The sequence below is a fragment of the Lissotriton vulgaris genome, chromosome 11 (genome assembly GCF_964263255.1).
Source record: "Lissotriton vulgaris chromosome 11, aLisVul1.2, whole genome shotgun sequence".
Lineage (NCBI taxonomy): Eukaryota > Metazoa > Chordata > Amphibia > Caudata > Salamandridae > Lissotriton > Lissotriton vulgaris.
The window spans coordinates 919,005,812-919,025,861 of record NC_141699.1 but is presented as its reverse complement, the minus strand read 5'-3'; the positions used below and the strand labels follow the sequence as shown (position 1 = coordinate 919,025,861).

General features: G+C 42.4%; 1 protein-coding gene across 1 annotated transcript in view; it reads left to right on the top strand.

Moving 5' to 3' along the window:
• The first annotated feature begins 994 nt into the window (after positions 1-994).
• LOC147683688 (phospholipid scramblase 1-like) overlaps positions 995-20,050 on the top strand; it is a 254,558-nt gene continuing 235,502 nt past the window's right edge. Inside the window, exon 1 of the mRNA XM_086942565.1 lies at positions 995-1,066. Within this exon, the coding sequence (XP_086798691.1) occupies positions 1,010-1,066 (57 nt within the window). The 5' untranslated portion in view covers positions 995-1,009. The remainder of the gene's footprint in view (positions 1,067-20,050) is intronic.

Sequence of the window (20,050 nt, the reverse complement as noted above, 5' to 3'; positions counted from 1 at the left end):
TCAACCTAATTCCTAGAGCCCATCTGGGAGCTCCAGGTTACACAAATCGTCTTGTTTTCTACATAGATCTTCCTTATAATAAATCCGAAAGTCTTTTAGAATTTGATATAGACGGGGTATCAACCAAAAACAAGGATATACCTAACTCATGGCTTACCTGCCCCATTCAGAGGTAGGCATGTTTTAAAGTTTCTGTCAGAGGAGCATCATCTGCCTCTGCCAGCAGTAATGTTTGACTGATGGTCAATCTGTCACTGGACCATAACTCTGTGTAAATCAGCAAGTCGGCTCTATTTAGAGCTGTTCTTCCATGGTAGAGTTTTCCTGTTCCTGTGGTTGGTGGTTTGTTTCTTTAAATCCTAAAGATATCCCGACCACCCTAGCACCATGCATTGCAATTTTTCTGCAACTGGCTCTGCAGAACCAGTGGAAATAATGTTGGGGAAAAAATACCCACCATTTAGGTGAGGTTCTCAAAGAATGGTTGGTAGCCTCGTATTGAGAAACAGGAAGCATGAACCATAGTCAGAATTACGACCTTTGTTTTCTCAGCCTAGGAATCTTCTTGAAAATGGAATGTAAATATTTGCCCAGTTATTTATGGCCTGGCTTGCAGTCGCAGCTGTTGCCAGACAATGATGTGAGATCTGCAGAAAGGGCCTTTGGATCTGCCAACATGTTGGGAGCCAGAAGTACATACTTTGATTGGGCAGAAGCTGTGCGCTCCCACAAAAAAGTGCTTGCCCGCCACACAGCAGTGAACATTTTGTTTATTTATTCAGCTTGAATTTTCAGGGGCCCATACATGCCATTGTAATGTTATTTAAGTGTTCGAGATAATTTTGCTGTTTTACGGTGTTTTATTGTACAATTTGTGAGCAATAAATATTTTCAAACGTGTTCTGTTTATTGTATTTCCGGTCCTCCAGGTCAGCCTCGCTATGGCTTCCAAGGTCATCTTGGAGTTCCACCAGTTGCAACTCAGCCTGGTGTGGATGGAAATATATGGATGCCAACACCTGTTGCACCTCAGAATTGCCCACCTGGATTGGAATACCTGTCTCAGGTGCTGTTTATTTGTTTTGGGATAAAACACCAATATAACAGGGCTTCCGTTTCAAATGTTAAGATTAATACAATGGCAGCCAATGGCGTAGCTTTTAAGGTACTCAATGGTTGTCTCTCCATTTATAATGCCATTTTTATTTTTTACTTCTCGGAATTTAGGCCTGCATTGGCCCTAAACACACATGGGTTCCATGTTGGCCACTAATAATAAAAGCTAAAATAACTTCTTACTCACCTGGTACATTTACCTTGGATGTTGGACTCATGGAGGTACCCTCAGGGTCTACACAGTGGAGATAAAGGACATGGTTCTCATTGGCACAACTGTTGCCATTTAACAGGGTTTGGTCAGAGTGGAGACATTTCAGACCTTTCTAACAAATTGTTGTGAAAGACGTCTCTTTAAGGTTCTTGAATTAATGTTACCAAAATAGTTAGAGTATGCCTTGTATTCCCATTTCAATATAGATTCTTGTAAAATCTAAATCACTTTAATTTAATATTGATATATTTAATTAGGAGTAAACTGGTAAATTCACTAATAATGCTTTCAAAGTGCACACTTTGATGTAATTGTTCTTTCTCAGGTAATGAAGGTGGTAGTATTGGATGTAATTTCTACAATTACCTAGTACCTCCCTTGGTGAAGGGATATAAAAGAGTAAATAAGTTACCAGAAATGAATGAATGAATGAATGAATGAATGAAATATCACTTATAATGCGCAACTATGCCCAGTGGGCGTCAAGGCGCCTAAGTCAAATAACAAGCTGTTAGCAGACAGAAACAGAGCCTACTGGTATGCATTAATAAAAAGCCAAGTTTTCAGTGACTTCCTAAAGAGGTCGAGGGAAGGCAGTAGTTTGATTTCCAGGGGGAGTGAATTCCACATCTGAGGTGCCAGTATAGAAAAAGCTTTGCTCCCCCATCTAGCCTTCTTGGCTCTGGGAATTACCAGTTGATTAAGCTCACTGGAACGTAAACATCTGCTCGGAACGTATCTAATGAGTAACGATCCAAGGGCATCAGCCGAGCCTGCAGTTAAAGCCTTATATGTTAGGCAGAGGAGTTTAAAAGTAATCCTTGAGGGAATGGGGAGCCAGTGGAGGTTCTTCCTCGCTAAGGTCATAGATGCCAACCAGGGCGGAGCGAGAGCAAACCGCGCTGCCGCGTTTTGTATAACCTGCAAACGCTGAAGCAGGCCCTTGTTGGCCCCGGCGTACAGTGAGTTGCAGTAATCAAGCCTTGAGCCAACAAGGGCGATCACCACCTGTTTCCGTGCCTGTGGGGACAGATAGTGAACGATCCTTTTCAGGGTCTTGATGACACCCCAACAGGTAGCCACCGTTCTGTTGACCTGAAGCTCCATGGAGAGCTGGGTGTCAAAGATGACGCCAAGGTTCCTGGCAGATTGTGTAGGTATAGGGCAGCTACCTAAAGAAGGAGGCCACCAATCACCTGACCACATGCCCTGGTCTTTGCCAAAGACCAGGACCTCTGTCTTATCCCCGTTCAACTTTAGGGAGTTGGAAATCATCCACTCTGCAACAAGTTGCATGCAGGCCCTAAAGTTCGAAGCGGTTTCGTTCACAGAGTGGGTCAGGGATACCATAATCTGCGTGTCGTCGGCATACGACACTACCTCCATCCCCTGAGATCTTACTAGTCTTGCAAGGGGGGCCACGTAGATGTTGAACAGGGTCGGACTCAATGCCGACCCCTGTGGCACCCCACATTGCAAGGACTTAGCAGGGGAGAGGTACTCACCTAGCATGACACGCTGCTCTCGTTGGTGTAAAAAGGAGCTCAGGAGACTGAGTGCCGGTCCTTCTACCCCTGCCTCCCTTAACCTAGATGTTAAAGTAAGGGGAGACAGGGTGTCGAATGCTGCTGAAAGATCTAGCAGCACCAGTACGGTGGTTAGACCCAAATCCACTTTTCTGCGGATGTTATCCATGACTTTCGTCAAGGCAGACTCCGTGCTATGCAGCTTTCTAAAGCCATGTTGGGACCCATCCAAGAAACCTGAGGTATCAAGGAAGTTTGAAAGATGGAGATTCAAATGGGTCTCCAACATCTTAGCAGGGGCCGGCAGCAGAGAGATGGGTCTAAAGTTCTTCAGTACTCCAGGGTCTAAGGTGGTCTTTTTCAGCAGCGGCTTTACAATGGCTTTCTTCCAAAGTGACGGAAAAATGCCCTGTTCCAAGGCTCCATTCATTACTTCCAGCATCGGAGGAAGAATGATCTCTCTGCAGTTCTTAAGTTCTTTCAGAGGAACTGGATCAAGCGGGGATGAAGATTTTGTTTTGTCCAACAGGCTGTTAAGATCATCTAAAGAAAGAGCAGGGAAATGTTCAAGGGACTGAGGGGAATCTTTATTCCAAGCTTCCAGTCGTTTAATTTGAGAGAAATCCTCAGAACTAAGAGAGTTCCTCTGCGACTTTAGAGCTATGTAAATATCATCTATCTTTTTGTAGAAAAAGTCTGATATATCATTACATAGCTCCTGGGAAGCAACTACAGGGTCAGGAACCTGGAGAGAGCACAGAGAGTCAACTATTTTGAAGAGCTCTTTAGAGGATGTTAAAGAACAGGTTAGGTTGGAGAAATAGTCCTGTTTTTCCTTAATGACTCTCTTTTTGTACTCTCGTAATAGGCTCTTATAGCCTTCTCTATCTTTGGGATCCCAGGATTTACGCCACCCACATTCCTTCTGTCTGCATTTTTGTCTGAGAAGCCTCAAATCGGCGGAGAACCAGGGGGCAGTTGGCTTCTGTCGAGCTGCAGATTTCAAGGAAGGAGGGGCTAGTTCGTCAGCGGCTCTGGTAATGGCATCAGTGAGTTCTTGGGCCGACTCATCCACCATCCGCTGAGTTGAAATATTGATGTTAAGAATAAAAGGGGCTAGAGCCTCCTTAGTAAAGTTTTTGAAGCTCCTTTTAGATTGTTTTTTGCCAGTGCCCACAATAACATCAGGGCAGGGAATGTCTAGAGACAGCGGGACTGCTAGATGGTCAGACCAGGTGATTGGTACCGGTATACCAACATCTAGTCTAGAATCGTTAGAAAAAATCCCGTCAAGGATATGCCCCGCCTTGTGAGTCGGGTGGAGAACTCGTTGGACAAAATCGCATGCCTCCAGAGAATTAAGCAGAGAAAAGGTATCTGTTTTTATTTACCATTCCAAAAATCTCTCTTTATGTAGCCTTTATAGCATCCTGTCCACTGACTTTATGTTTCGAGTCTCCCTGGCTACAATGTAATACATGGGTATTGCCTCATTCATTTAATTGACATCAATATTGTCCCAAACCAGAAATTTATAAACATTATTTTCTTTTATTATATCACAATAAAATCCTATGTTTGGCAATGCAATTTTATCAAACTATTTGTTGAATGTACAAAATTATTCACTATACATAATTCATATTTACAGAGAGCCCCAAAACAAGAATATATACAAAATCCATTCATCCCCTAATAGTTCCATACATATCCACACGCATCAGTCATACCAGACACAACTGAATAACATCAATCCCTACTTTACAAAACATCAGAACATTACAATAGTACACAAATTATACAAACAACATAACAACAAAGAAAGGAAAGAAGCACGACGCGCGTTTTGGAGTAGGACTTGTGTCCCCAGTTCCTTCGTCAGGGCGCAGTAGATGCAATTCTTTCTGGATAGGGTTTTCCTCAATGGATATTTGGACAATTTGTGTAATACAGCAAAAACTGGGGCTCAATATCAAATTCCAATCATTGTGAAACTAATCTGTATGGGACAATAGAACCTAATATATACAATTACATTTGGCTTTTTATAATAAGACTTTAAAAATAGGCTGTGGAAAAGAACCAGTACCCAGCATAAAAAGTAGTTTAGGAATCAAGAGTGTTGGAAAGTCGATTCTGAAATACGTGCTAGAGAAGTAGAATGGATGAACTCAGTGATGAAGAGATGAAGAAAATAAATAAAATATACACATAGGGGATGCCAAGAAATAGGGCTTATGTGAATACCCAGTCTCTGAGCCCAATAGTGCGAATGGAAATTTAATAGACAGGTACAGAAATAGAAACTAGAGTAATACTCAATCAATGCCCAGAGTAAATATGATGAATATGGAATAAAGCCATACCGTGATCCTAGAAGATAATATGTTAGGGTTGAAGGTATGCGGTCCTTAAAGTATAGAAATTCTGATGTGACACCTTAAGAATGATGAGGTCACTTTCAGCAATAGACTGGTCTATAAACAGAAGACAGACTTTCAAAATACGTAAAGAGGCCACCATTACCTAAAGCAAATGTGCTAATCTGTATCTACATTGAGCTAGATACTAAATTAGGTACTACTAAACTAAATTTCTGAACTTTAATAGATCAATGTTGAAACACTGGTAAAAACATTTAAACAGGAGGGAGAGGTTCAAAGGTATGGCCAGGGCTGCAAGAGGCAAAAACACCACTACATAGTGTGAGTTGTCCTCTAAAGTTGAAAAAACAGCCTAAACATGCTTACCCTGTCCTATTTATTCATATGGCAGACATCGAATTACTGGTCCCAAAAGTCCTTTATTTTATAGACATAGTTCGACTCTACGCGGTTCCAACTGTCCCTTATAACTAAACCCGGAAAGAGAAAAGATATAAGCAATCCTTATTCGGATGTTTTGTAAAGAGCCGGTAAGAATAGAAAAAAATCAAAAAAAATCATCCCGCGTACCTACTGAAACGAGGGCAAAGAGGGACGCTAGGATGCGTGGCCCCATATTAAATGCCTGGCGGTATGCTCAATCAATGTCTAATTTGACCCATGGTTGCTGCGGAAACAAAAGGAACCAAAAGGAATTAGTGTTAGAAAGTGGCGTGCTCCTTAAGTGTCAGTGAAAACCTACGCCGACCCTCCCCTTCCATGATCTCTCCTACCTCATATACATGTGGTCGTTTTCAAAAAATGGTATCCAAACGCTCTTTGCGTACCGCTACCGGTTACCTAGAGTGGTCGAGAATATATTCACTTTCTCGCCCCATAAACTCAGAACATCTGAGTTCGTTCAATAGTGATTGAATAGCGATAGACTAGAACGCGGACCTATAGTGCAATGGGCTGAAAAAACATGGGCGCCATGTTGCAAATAATAAATGCCTAAAAAGTCCCCACGTTGTGTAATAAAAAGCTGATACGCGCGGAGTATGCTGATACAGTGCCAGAAAAAAAGCCTAAGTAAAGTCAAGTGAGGCTTTGGCACCTTAATATTAATTTATAAAGCAACAATATTACAGGCGCCATCTTAAAGCGGGATACGGTGAACAATGAAAATGAATCTCCAAGGTGGTATCTGTAACCGGGTCCAAAGTAAAGGACCGAAAAAGTAAAACCACAACACATAAGAACACATGTAAAGCATAGTGAAGCAAACCCTTGCAGTCATAAATAACGCATGACACTGTAAATACAAGGTGTGAGGGCCCTATATATGACATGGGCTTGGGAGGAACTACTAATCAAAGAAAATGTCCCGCACTGTTCTCTGCGAGAAACAAAAAAGATGAAAAATGAAAACTACAAGATGAATAATAACATGAACAGTAGAATGGACAAAACGTAAGGTAGAATCCCAAACGAAACAATCAAAAGCCATGATAGGCATGCATGTCATGGGAACAGAATAGGACCAAGTCACAAGTATGGTTGGAGGCCTATGGGTTTAGAGAGGGTCATCTAGGATATATAGACGCTCATACCAGGGCATTCTGCCGTGGTATACGTTAATTGAGACCTGTAATGGCAGTCTGGAGGTTGTACATCCAGTACACTTCTCTCTTACCCCTCAGACTGTTGATGTTATCGTCCTTGGGGTTATGGACTTTTTCCAAAATAGTCCATCTGATATCCGATACTGAATGTTCTCTTCTTGTCAATGTTCCACTAAGGGGGGCCCCTCTCTTGTTTTTTGTATGTTAGATTTATGTTCACTGAGTCTTACCCTGAACTCTTTACTGGTCTCACCAACATATGCCTTATGGCAAGGGCACAATATAAAATAGATTACGTTTGCAGATCTACAGTTGGTCATTTCCTCAAAGAAAAAAAATATTTTGCCCCATTCCGGTTCTGCTGACACTATAGCTGAACCACAAGCGTGGCAATTTCCACATCTATGGGTTCCATTGATTGGCTGACGTCCAGTAATAGACTTCTGGAGAGATTGTCGGATTGCATCAAACTTAGATTTAACCAGATGATTGCGAAGATTTCTGTTACGACAAAATGCAAACACTGGCTTCGGCATAGGTTAATCCTGAATGCCAGAGTTTAAAATTCAAAGGGGTAACGATTGTATCCCTTGCTGCTGCACTGCGAAAATGAGGAAACCTTCCTCAAACAGTAGACAAATTTCTTCAAGTGAACCTAAGTAATCCGTTTTAATCCAATAGAACCTTTTTTTCTTCCAAATACTCCATACTTTTTAAGAATCACTTCGGAGACAGCCAGGTTGAAGTGGAATGTTTTATTCCGCATTTTCAAATGCCAAATGCTGCCATAAGCTTAAAACATTGACATGTGCTTTCAACCGTCCTTAAGCCAGTACAGTAAATAACCCAATGCATTTCGAACTTTAGTTCTTCTTCAGGGGTACTGTAAATAAATGAAAGAGAACTGCATCAACGATTATGATTAAACAATAAACATTTCATTTTTACATGGTAAAGTTAGCTGTGCTTTTAACACGATCTGATGTTAGATGTAATTACTCCCTCCCCTCTTAAAGACCTGTGTGACTGAAAATATAATTGTGCTGAGTATATAACTGAGAATTCCCTCACCCCCGTTCCCTGTGGTGTTATCAACCCCCTTAGTGCGCTATTTACCTCGTAAAACCGTCAGCTCGAAATTTGCGTGTGTTTCCTCGTTTACAAAAATGCCATCAGTTTTCCTCCTCCCTCGAACCTTTCTTAAATTCTGTTAGCGCGCGTGTTCCTTGTTAAACCTAAATTGCTTCCCGGTGCCCTACTGTGTCATTAAGTGCTCGTGATTGAAATGAAATGAAACTTCCCTACCCATAATGCTTCTACCTGCAAGTCAAAAATCGATGTGACAGGAATTAAATGAATCAGAATCATTCAACATAAACCGTGCATGGTTGACAAATATGATCAAAACAAACTAGCTATTGTTATACTGTGCTGTAAAAAAGTGCAGAAATAAGCATGAGCAAACGGAATCACAGGTCAATGATTTTCAACAGAAAAGGTGGCGTGACGTAATGAACAGCCCTCCGTTTGTCAAGGTAAGTGCGGTAATGATGAAACAAAATACAGGTCACACTTGATGTTTTATAACAGTCTTAAGGTTCTTGGTGTTGTCCTGTCTCTGGAGTGATATTTGGTTATAACTCACTTCATTCCGTATGTAATCATTCCTGGGGTGCAACTGCATTTGGGACGTGTTTAATTGCGAAGCAAATGTATAGATATCGCGTGCACACCTTCCCTTCAACTATAAGTTTTTATCTTCTTTTAGTGCTAAATGTGCGTGCATGACAGCGCTGTGATCGCCCCAACACAGCATTTTCAACAAGAAATGGAACAAAGGGGTAACGTTTGTATCCCTTGCTGCTGCACTGCGAAAATGAGGAAACCTTCCTCAAACAGTAGACACATTTCTTCAAGTGAACCTAAGTAATCCGTTTTATTCCAATAGAACTTTTTTTCTTCCAAATACTCCATACTTTTTAAGAATCACTTCGGAGACAATCGTTGATGCAGTTCTCTTTAATTTATTTACAGTACTCCTGAAGAAGAACTAATGTTCGAAATGCATTGGGTTATTTACTGTACTGGCTTAAGGACGGTTGAAAGCACATGTCAATGTTTTAAGCTTATGGCAGCATTTGGCATTTGAAAATGCGGAATAAAACATTCCACTTCAACCTGGCTGTCTCCGAAGTGATTCTTAAAAAGTATGGAGTATTTGGAAGAAAAAAAAGTTCTATTGGATTAAAACGGATTACTTAGGTTCACTTGAAGAAATTTGTCTACTGTTTGAGGAAGGTCTGATCCTCGCACCACGTTAGACATAACACAAATAATGTTGCTGCCAACATTGGGCTCTACGTGAGTTTAAGATACAGTTACAGGGAATGAATCAACACACTTGATGCTGAGCATGCAGAGAGCTGGTAGCTGTTGAAGTGATCTCCTCCTACTGAGAATTAGAGGTATGGGTCCGCCCTGCTAAGAACCCAGATGAGACCTTCTTAGATATAATATAATATGCTAATTAGGGTGCGCGAAATATAGGTGATACAGAATTTTATAGATTTTTGCATCATAACATGCTATCACCTTTTGCTTACTATGGATTAGTGACTATGCTGCTGACTCTGATTTTTATAATATGTATGTTGATATTATACAAGATACTGCGTTTGAGAATGCTGCATTGAAAAATAAACATTTCAAACTTGCACGTGTATTCTTTGCCTCCCAGTTTCGGTTTGGAATGATAATATAACGAAAGAGTGTTCATGTGTTCCACGATACCTGAGGTACTCTGAGTTCATGTTCTGGATTGTCTAAGTCATTGGTAAGTTATCACTACCGATGAGACACTGTAGCTAGCTTGGTAAGGGGATTTTCTGAAACAAAGGTGAGTTGTGGGTCACCCTAACTCACCCAGGTTCTAGATCTCTGTGAACAGTTCTGTGGGAGAACGGAAACCCTGCTACAACCCTCAATATCCTCAAGCAAGGAGGAACCAATTTTGGAGGGAAAGAATACCTCTAATCATATGGACCTCATTCCCATTTTCAATCTATCAAAAATTCCCTTTGATGAGCATGCCTTAAACGTACTCTCACGGGGCTTATCTATTGTCCCTAGCATTGGACTTAATAAATGTGAACTCAATCGAGACATACAATCGTTCTTTAGGAAGATTAGACTAAAAAACATCTTTGATAACCGCGGCCCTCCTGAGATCATTAATCAGACAGGATTACGCCCTGAATCTACCTTTACTCCAACATTAGATGAAGTGGGACCAGAATTTGGAATTTTTTAAAAGGCTGTTTCTTCCAAAATACATAACATCACTAGATTTGTCCCTAAGCTCATGTACAACCTCAATTATGAGGAATACATGGCTTTAAAAACATTGTCCACCAACAGATACATCGCCTTTAAGCCCTTTAATGAGAGTGGGGGGGTTGTTACACTCAACAGCAGTGACTACAAACAATAAATTGAAGTCATGCTTAACATCACGGAACACTATCAGAAGGTTAATTCCTATCCCAGTAAAAGGATCAGAGAAGACATCTTATCGTTTACAAAGAGAGCCCTTGACAGAGGCACCCTGTGCCAACAAGAATTTGACTACCTTAATCAGAACTACACCAGCGTTCCAGTCTTGTATGGGGTGCCTAAAACACACAAAGCGATACCAAAGGGGATGATGGACGGAGCGCTTGAGCAAATCAAACGCTTACCCCCAGTCAACTGATCTGGGTTTAATCCATCACCATTCTTTAACTCACTCCGCCACCCCAGTTCAGACATGGCCATATGCAAATCAGTCTGACCCTGTGCCTCATGGGAACAGTTCAGCCCGAACTGCCAAGCCATGTCTTCCCTGAACCGGAAACAAGCATCCTGGGGCCGGTTTCGAATTCATAATCCTCATCAGCCAGGCTATCTTGAATCCAGTGGTAGAGTGAGCAAGGGGCCCACGTTTTGGCAAACCCTGCCAACTTAGGGCGAACAAAGCTATACCAAAGGGGATCACTTAAAACACACAAAAGCACCTCACGACCACCATACAGACCTATAGTGTTCACGATTGGATCAATTACGGAACCTTTGTCGAAGTACGTCGACAAATTCCTCAAACCGATGGTACAGATTCTACCAGTGTTTATTCAAGATACAGGACACCTCATTAGTATCATTGAAGGACTTGCATTTAATCCTCATACTGATATCCTGGTCTCTATGGACATAGAGGCGCTTTACACTAACGCCCCCCAGAGGGGGGCGTTAGAAGCGGTCAAAAAAGCACTTGAGAGCAACAACAATCACATAGACAATCTATTCATTCTTGAATGTCTCAGTACAGTTTTACAAGAAAATTACTTTGAATTTAATAAGGCTATCTTCAAACAAATTCAGGTGGTAAGCATGGGCGCAGCCTGCGCCCCAAATGTTGCCAACATTTATATGGGCAATTTTGAGGATCGTTTCATCTTTACTGAGATTGCCCTATTTTTTGGGAATATTCGTCATTGGCATCGTTTCATTGACAATATTTTCTTCATTTGGAGTGGACTAGAAGAATAACTCACTGAATTTACCCTCTGGCTCAATCTATGTGATCCCCCTCTCAAGTTCAGCCCTAACATGAGCAAAGAAAGGATCGAATTTGTAGACATCTGGATCCAGGCTAGAGAGAGTGTCATTGAAGTGCTGCTTTATACTAAACCCACCACGATAAACACCTTACTTCAATTTCAGAGCTTTCACCCCACGTAGTCAGAAAGATGGCATTCCATTCAGCCAATTTTTAAGGCTAAGAAGAAATTGTACCAGCATTGGCAACTTTGAGACACATGCTGACCAACTTAAAAGTACTCAAACGAGGATACCCACATAGGTTGATCAAGGAGTCTTATAAGAGTGCCAAATACTACATTAGGGATGCCCTTCTACAGAAGAAAACCAACAGCAGTGAGACAAAATTAGTATGTGTCACATGTCACTCGAATATCACCAATCAGTTACACCAAATTATATGCTCACAATGGCAAATTTTAAACTCTAAGAAATGGAACAAAGGGGTAACGTTTGTATCCCTTGCTGCTGCACTGCGAAAATGAGGAAACCTTCAGGCCTTCAGCAACCTTGTGTTAGGTTATTCTTAGAGTGTGCAGTTCTCGGTGTACAGACAGTTGTACCAAGTGTACCAAGCACGACTGATAGTAGAGCAAATAACATATTATTCTCAAATAAATCACATCTTTCGTCTGGGTTGAAAGCTACAATAACAAGTAGGTGTCGTGTGCAAACTCAAGATGGAAGAAAATATTGCGTTTAAACATTTAATAAGCACATGCTAACTTAACACAATATATAGAAACGTAGTAACCATATGACACCCCCCCAATGATCCGAGGACGGTTTAAAAACGCTAAAACACAAGCCATTACCATCTGAAAAGTAAAACATGAAAGCAGAGTTCAATGATATTGAGCCAAGCTAAATGTATAAAAATGTATGTAAAATTGAAAAGCAAAATTATGTATGAATGCCTATAGTGGCCACACAAAATTTAAAAGAGGAATTTAAGGCCTACTCTCAGTTCACAGGCCCAGAACATATAAAAATCGAATGTTCGTATTGAAGCAAAGGCACCATTCAGAATTACTAAAAAATCACGTGCCATAATATTGAAAGTCTTCAAAGTCACTCATGGGTTGAATGAATATGCAAAATAGGTAGCTACAGCTTCCAACATGAAATCACTGTCATCATCCGAAAACAGTTCAGCCATCCAATTAAGCAATGGGAAATAACATACGTGCTCCTCCAACACCGATTCCTCTAGCAACATCAGAGGACAACTCAGTGGGTTCTCGAGAACGCTATGTGCCAGAAAGTCGTGCGCCGCTGCGAATATGTCCCACTGACCCATTAGTCCATGCATCGCTGCCACAGCCATAACCCTTTCGCCTGAACAGACCAACTCCTGAGCCACTACGGGGTTCATCAGCTGATCAAAGTCGACGTCAGGTGAAGTCGGTAAGCAGATACACAAATCAATGGCCCAGTCGAAATCACAGCTCAGGCAATGAAACACGGGCTGGACACATGTGAAATAGGAAAATCTGAGCGATAATCCAAAAGCCGCGCTTAAAGTCGCAAGCGGCAAGGAGCCATAGTAATCAAGCATTCGGTTGCGAAACTGCATCAGTAGGGGCTGAGCGTTTCCTTGCGCAGGATGGGCATCCATGTTTTACAAAGTAAAATATCACCAGAACGCCTGCAGCCAAAGCCAGCAAAACAGGAAATTCGCCAAACAGGCTTGCGAACATAGAATGAAAGAACGCAGGGATAATACCAAATACTTTTTCAAATGTAGTCACGAGACCACTGCTAACCAATTTAAAAAAATGAGCCAGGCCTACTGTGGAGGAGGCATTGAAGATTTGATGAACCAGCTCGCAGAAATGAAACGGCAAATCAGTACTTAAAAGGGCTTGCACCTCTGTGCGTGTGTTTGCTATGTGAAGGACATAAGTTTCGCGGGCAGAGCTCAGGGCCACCTGCTTTTGAGACAAAAGGGCTCTTATACGGCTTAAACCATTGAACTCAGCTCTCAAGGTTGATATTCTTGGCCAAATTAAAACATCTGAATTCCCATGTGTGGGTGGATATAACACATTTTTGCAGCAAACCACCCTCTCTGAAACGGTAACCACATAAGCGATACCGGCCTGTAACCCACAACAAAGTTTGTTATTCAAAAGTAAATAACTACCGTTGGACAATAAAGTGAACGTGGGAACTATTGCAGGAACTGGTGTCCCTTTCAAAACACAGGCCAAATTAGGTTTGTCCTGATTACAAGAACCATGCAACTGGATGTGTCTGCATATTAATGAACGGTCAGGCGACTGTGTACATTCTTCACCATTCAAATTCACTTCATTTCCCTCCTTTAGGCATCTGTAAGTGTATGGTAAAGACCATGTCTCATGTAGGAAAGCACTGCCTAACGGTTCATATCGCCCAATGGCTATATATTTCATACAATTTGTAAATTTATACAAAGCAAAAGGTAAGGTGATAACACCATGGATAAGCCATGTAGCAGCAGTCACCTCAGCCACAGAAAAGGGCAAAGATTCTAATTTTTCAATATGTAACATAGAAAATGTTGCATCTCTCATTGATAGCATGCGCTGTTTTTCAGTCAAATTAAATGGGGCAAATAGTGATGAAACGTTCATAAAATTCCAAGGCACTCGACGAGACTTAAGAGTCTGTAGTGTCCAAGAAAACTGCATCACAGAACGCAATTGATTTTGACCATGATATAACACGGACACTTCATCATGTACAATGTCCACAACAGAGGACACAATATTGTTCAACGTGTAAATTCGGGAAGAAAGCGTGTTAATACTGTTATCGACAACTGCAAGCACCTTTTCTAAATTTGCTTGATCAATAGCTCTCAGGCGTTTAGCAGCCTCAATTTGTGAAACTTTCCAAATTTCATTGTAAATCGCATACAGCCATCGTTTAGATCTACCTTTAGCTGGGCCTTTTATAAAATCGTTCAAATCCACATTATCATTTAATAGAGACAGATGTAGTTTAACTGCAGCTAATGTGGAATGTTGTAACCAATTTTGGCACAGCTTCCCCACAGAATAAGTAGTGACAGTATAGTCTCCTTCAAAACGGGGATCGGGTCTGACTTCTGTGAACCCTTTAGTCAAACCCAGAAAACGGCGTTGGCAAGAATCAGCACTCTTCTGCCATACCAGCCAACCCTTGGAATCCAAACCGGAAATGTTAAAGAATGAATTGTGCAAAAGAGCTTGTAACTCATGAATGGACAAATCAGTAAAATTACCCCAACCTGAATATTCCTCTAAATTTGGGATGGTCGGTGTATTTAATTTTTTAGAAGTAGCCAATCCAAAGCATGTTGTTTGGAAAATGGATGAATTTAAAAACAACATGTGATTCGGGACGAGACATGCACGGTGCAAAGCCTCAGTGCCTTGTACCTGCCAATCTTTGGTACCCCAAACCGATTTAGGGTCAATTGTTCCTTTCCAAAACTCGTAGCCATCTACAGCCAACCTGTCTAGAAAGGACTTCGAATACAGCAATTTTGTATCGGTAAGTCTAACTTTGGACATGGACTTTTGTGTCATTTTAAAATAAAATGACTCTGGATTAGATTGATTAAAGTCTGTGAAATAAGTGTATTTTTTCAGAAACGTATTGGAGCTGCTACCTAATGGAGCAGGGCAATGTTCCCATTGTGTATAATTTACAGCAACCCTCCTGGAATTTGTCTTATGTAAAAAATGATTACCATAATGTTGAAAACAAAACAAATCACCATAATTAGTAGAATCTGAATACAGATCCTCAGCATCGAAGGCAGCATAATACTTCAAATCAGAAAATAATGCTTCTACGGCCTGAATATCCCAATCATCAGAACGTATATTTTGTTTAATCACATCTCCCATGTTTACTCTAAGCATATTTAGAACATTAATCACTTCAGTGGGCCCATGTATCTGAAACCTAACCGCATCCCACACAATCCCATCAAGGACAGGCCAAGCAGTGATGTTGACTGTATTTAAGTTTCGTTTCAGTCTGTGCGCTGAATGTGAAGAGGAAAGAGGGGCCAATGTTCCATTTAGGTACCGAATTCCTGTTCTTTCTTTAACGTAGTGACCATCAATCAGACGGAAAAAATAAAACACAAAACCAATTGACATAAAAAGGTAAAATGAAAATAGGATCAACCAAATGTATGTCCATGGGGGAATCAAAAAATGTTTCTTAAATAACTTGGCATATTTTGCAACAGTTGAGGGTTTCTTTGAAATTTCCGAAACAGAGTCAAAAGAGAATCTGGATTGGTCTGCCAAACGGGTCTGTAAATCAGGCATCGATAAATCAGCAGGATAAGTGTAATTCAGCTCATCAATGTTAGTAACAGGAATAGTATTTAATAAAGGACTGGATATGGCAGGCATCTCGAGGGACACCTCCTGTTCTGCACCAGAAGTTATTGCTAGCACAGAGTGCCTCACCATGGAAGGACAGGATACAGCCGGTGTCATGCTATGAAGAATCGGCCACCCTGTGTGTCTTGACATTGTCAATAGAAATAAATCTGTTTTCCTTACGACCTGGAAGTGGTGGTAAAATGACTGTTCTTGTGCCCTTCACTCCAAGAACTCGAACCGGTGTTCGATATGAGGGACCAAACTCTTTCTTGTTATCGATCTTCTCTCGAACCAGTTCTCCAACTTGGGGTAGCCAGCCAACTACCGGGACCTGCAGTGCATCATCCGATGTGGAGGGCAAATGTTCCTTTGCAAGACTGTCTCTGGTCTTTTGTAGATTCTATAAAACATTGCAATGTTCATCTACGTCAAAGGCCGTGGTCTGGGCCATGCAGTCCAGCCCATCGAGGTCAGGGACATACATCTTGATACCAAAGAGCATTTCATATGGGGTCCGCCCACCCAGAGACCTTCTAGGGAGATTATTAAGCGCACGCTGCACGCCTATGAGGTGGGCTAACCAGTTTCTGCCAGTGCCTATAACTCGAGCTGTCAAAGATTGCTTTAAGTCGCGGTTCATTCGTTCAACTACACTATTACCCTCAGGTCTGTAGGGACTCGAAAATTTGACTTGGACCCCCATCGAAACCATAGCATCCTTATACGCCTTAGAGGCAAAAGCCGGACCCTGATCCGAATGGAAGGTACCACAGGCAAAAATTCCCACAAAGACTCGCAAATCCTTAATGACAGTACGTGAATCAGCGCTCCGATGTGGCCATACCCACACAAAGCGTGTGCATGAATCTACTGCTACTAAGATGTACTTGTATGCAGTATCAGAAGAAAATGGACCGCAGTGATCCAAATAAACGCATCCAAGCGGTTTATTCGAGATATACAACCATGTCTGAGGCAGACGCGCAGCAGTTGAAGGCTTAATCTGCTGGCAAATGTCACATTGAAGAACATAATCGCGCGTCTGTTTGTACAGTCCCCGCCACCAGAATCTTTGTTGTAGCTGAGTTACAGTGGTTGAGACGCCCGCATGCGCAGACGCCACACCTTCATGAGCCGCTGCAATCAAAGCAGCCCTGCGATCCGAGTTGGGAACTAGACGTTCGCCAACATCAGGGATTTTCACATAAGGAACCTTATCGGGACCTAAGTGGTATGTGTATTTAGAAGGGAACCCCGCAGGATATTTACTTCCCTTCTCCGTTGCAGCAACTGCTGCCAAGATGTCATCATCTATTTTGCTTTTGGACCTCGTGACCGCTGCAACTAAGTATTTTGATACCGCTGACTTCGCTGCTTCATCAGCAAGCGAATTGCCAACAGCGTGGACCCCCACGCGCTGATGACCGAGAGTATGAATCACAAACACGAGTGGCAACTTCTCTTTAAGTTCCGCCACTCGGACCCAGATCATTTTATGTTTTATTGTGCTACCTTTGGAATCACGAAATTTATTCTGAATCCAAAAGAACAAGTTTTCATTGTAAGACTGGACACAGTAGTATGAGTCACTTACGATTAAAGTCGTCACACTAGGATCTGCGTACTCCAATGCAAGCATCAGAGCATGAAGCTCTGCTAATTGTGCGGTGCAGTCCCCAAGCGTCTGCGTGTGCACGACACTGGACTTGAACTCATCGTTCACCATGGCACCAACCACAATGGCGCAAGCGGAAACGTAGGCATGTTTAGAGCCATGCGCAACCTGCGCCGAACCATCAGTGTAAATGATGCAATGGAAATCCTCCAACAGCCGCATTGCTAATGGAGCAGGATGAACAAATTCATACTGTAAATACTCCTGCGACCGTAAAGTGGCGTCAAAAATAAACGTGACATCCTGGGACGTCAAGGACGCAGCCCATTGAATCCACCGAGGGTGCAAAGCTTTGGAATTAGGTACACTGGCTTTTGTAACCGCCTCTAAGGCAGGACACGGGGTAACAACCAACATGCGCTTTTCCTTGTGACAGGGCACGTTCCTTAAGAATTGCCATCTGCACAGCCGTTAAAACTTTCTCCACAGTGGAAAAACGCAGTTCAGCCGAAGTGTACAAGTGTGACTTGTAAGCAATAGGTACTGTATCTCCTTCATTAAAAGTCAGGTACGTGAAACCCACCACCCCAGGGATAATTCTTATCACCAGGTTGGTTTGGTTATCACGAGTCTGTAAGTATTCAGAAGCGAACAAATCAGCCTGCAAAGACTGCAGAATGGCTGAATGCTCAGGCAGCCAGCATGATTTGGAAAAAGATGGTTGTATCAAAGCATACAAAGGCTTGATACGCTGGGCATATTCCGGAATGTAAGTCCTTCCGAAATTCAAAAAGCCCAGAAGAGATTGTAATTTTTTCAGTGTTGTCGGAGAACGCAACTGTGCACATTTCTCCAGGAAGTGGGGTGCTAAACCCTTCCCTTCGTTGTTAAGCTCGTAACCTAGAAACAGCACTGTGTACTCTGCAATGTGCGACTTTGCAAAGTTAAACTTGTAACCTATGTCAGCAAAGTTACAAATTATGCTATTTACTCGACACAGATGCTCCCAAAGATCGTCGTCTGTGAGATAAATGTCATCCACATACGAACAAGCAACTGGGTCGAAGCTCTCCAGCAGAGAGACAATGCGTGCGGAGAATACTCCAGGACTGTTCTTGTAGCCCATTGGGAGTCGCCGAAACATTTTTTGCACACCGCCGCATGTAAAACTGGTCCATTGGGAACTTAGACCGTCTAATCTATGGGCATAAAAACCATTGGAAATGTCAAGCGTGGTTTTGAACCGTTTACGCTCACGACTATTCACTAACGCAGAGCCATGAGTATTCTGTACTGCGCAGTTACGGCAATGCGAGTTCAAATGCCTATAATCCAAAACCAAACGATATGAGCCGTCCGGCTTGTTTACAGTAAAAAGGGGGTTATTCATCGGTGACACACACGTTTCAATTACACCTTGATATTCCAATTGTTCAAGGATAGCCGCGACTGAAGCTTTGGCTTCACGCCGTATGGGATATTGAGGTTGAGGCTGTGGCTGAGACCGTAAAGGAATCTCGTGGCTTGGTGGCAATTTATCCCAGCCACACTGATTGCGGTACACAGCCAGCGCAAGAGCCAGAGCCCACTCTTCTGCAAAATGCAGCGCTTCCACTCTCGGCACAGTGTGCGCGAAACTGGGTAGGATTACCTCCTCCCCTCGCGGAGCTGCGAGAACAAAAGGTGGGGGCCAGTCAGCCTCCGAAAGCAAAATGTCATACGTAGACGAGAGATTTTCCCAAAATACCCCTTTTACAGTTCGCTGCATGTCACCTTCAATTAGCAGGACAATTTCAAAAAGACGTTCAGGGGGAGCAACATGCGTATCAGCAGTTTCAATCACAACATAAGAATCGGTCGCTGTCACCTTCATCAGTGGAAGGAGGGCCTCTCTCACTATGGTAATCTCTGCTGCGCTGTCCAGCAAGGTCAGAGCCCACGTCAGATTCCGAAGCCGCGTTCTCACTATCTGGGGCATAACGATGCGCGGTCAGGCCTTTTCACATATAAATGTTTACATGGGAAGGAAAGACTGAGTGTGGATGACCAAAGACTCACCAAAGAAGTATTGTATAAAGTCGTGCGCCGCTGCGAATATGTCCCACTGACCCATTAGTCCATGCATCGCTGCCACAGCCATAACCCTTTCGCCTGAACAGACCAACTCCTGAGCCACTACGGGGTTCATCAGCTGATCAAAGTCGACGTCAGGTGAAGTCGGTAAGCAGATACACAAATCAATGGCCCAGTCGAAATCACAGCTCAGGCAATGAAACACGGGCTGGACACATGTGAAATAGGAAAATCTGAGCGATAATCCAAAAGCCGCGCTTAAAGTCGCAAGCGGCAAGGAGCCATAGTAATCAAGCATTCGGTTGCGAAACTGCATCAGTAGGGGCTGAGCGTTTCCTTGCGCAGGATGGGCATCCATGTTTTATAAAGTAAAATATCACCAGAACGCCTGCAGCCAAAGCCAGCAAAACAGGAAATTCGCCAAACAGGCTTGCGAACATAGAATGAAAGAACGCAGGGATAATACCAAATACTTTTTCAAATGTAGTCACGAGACCACTGCTAACCAAT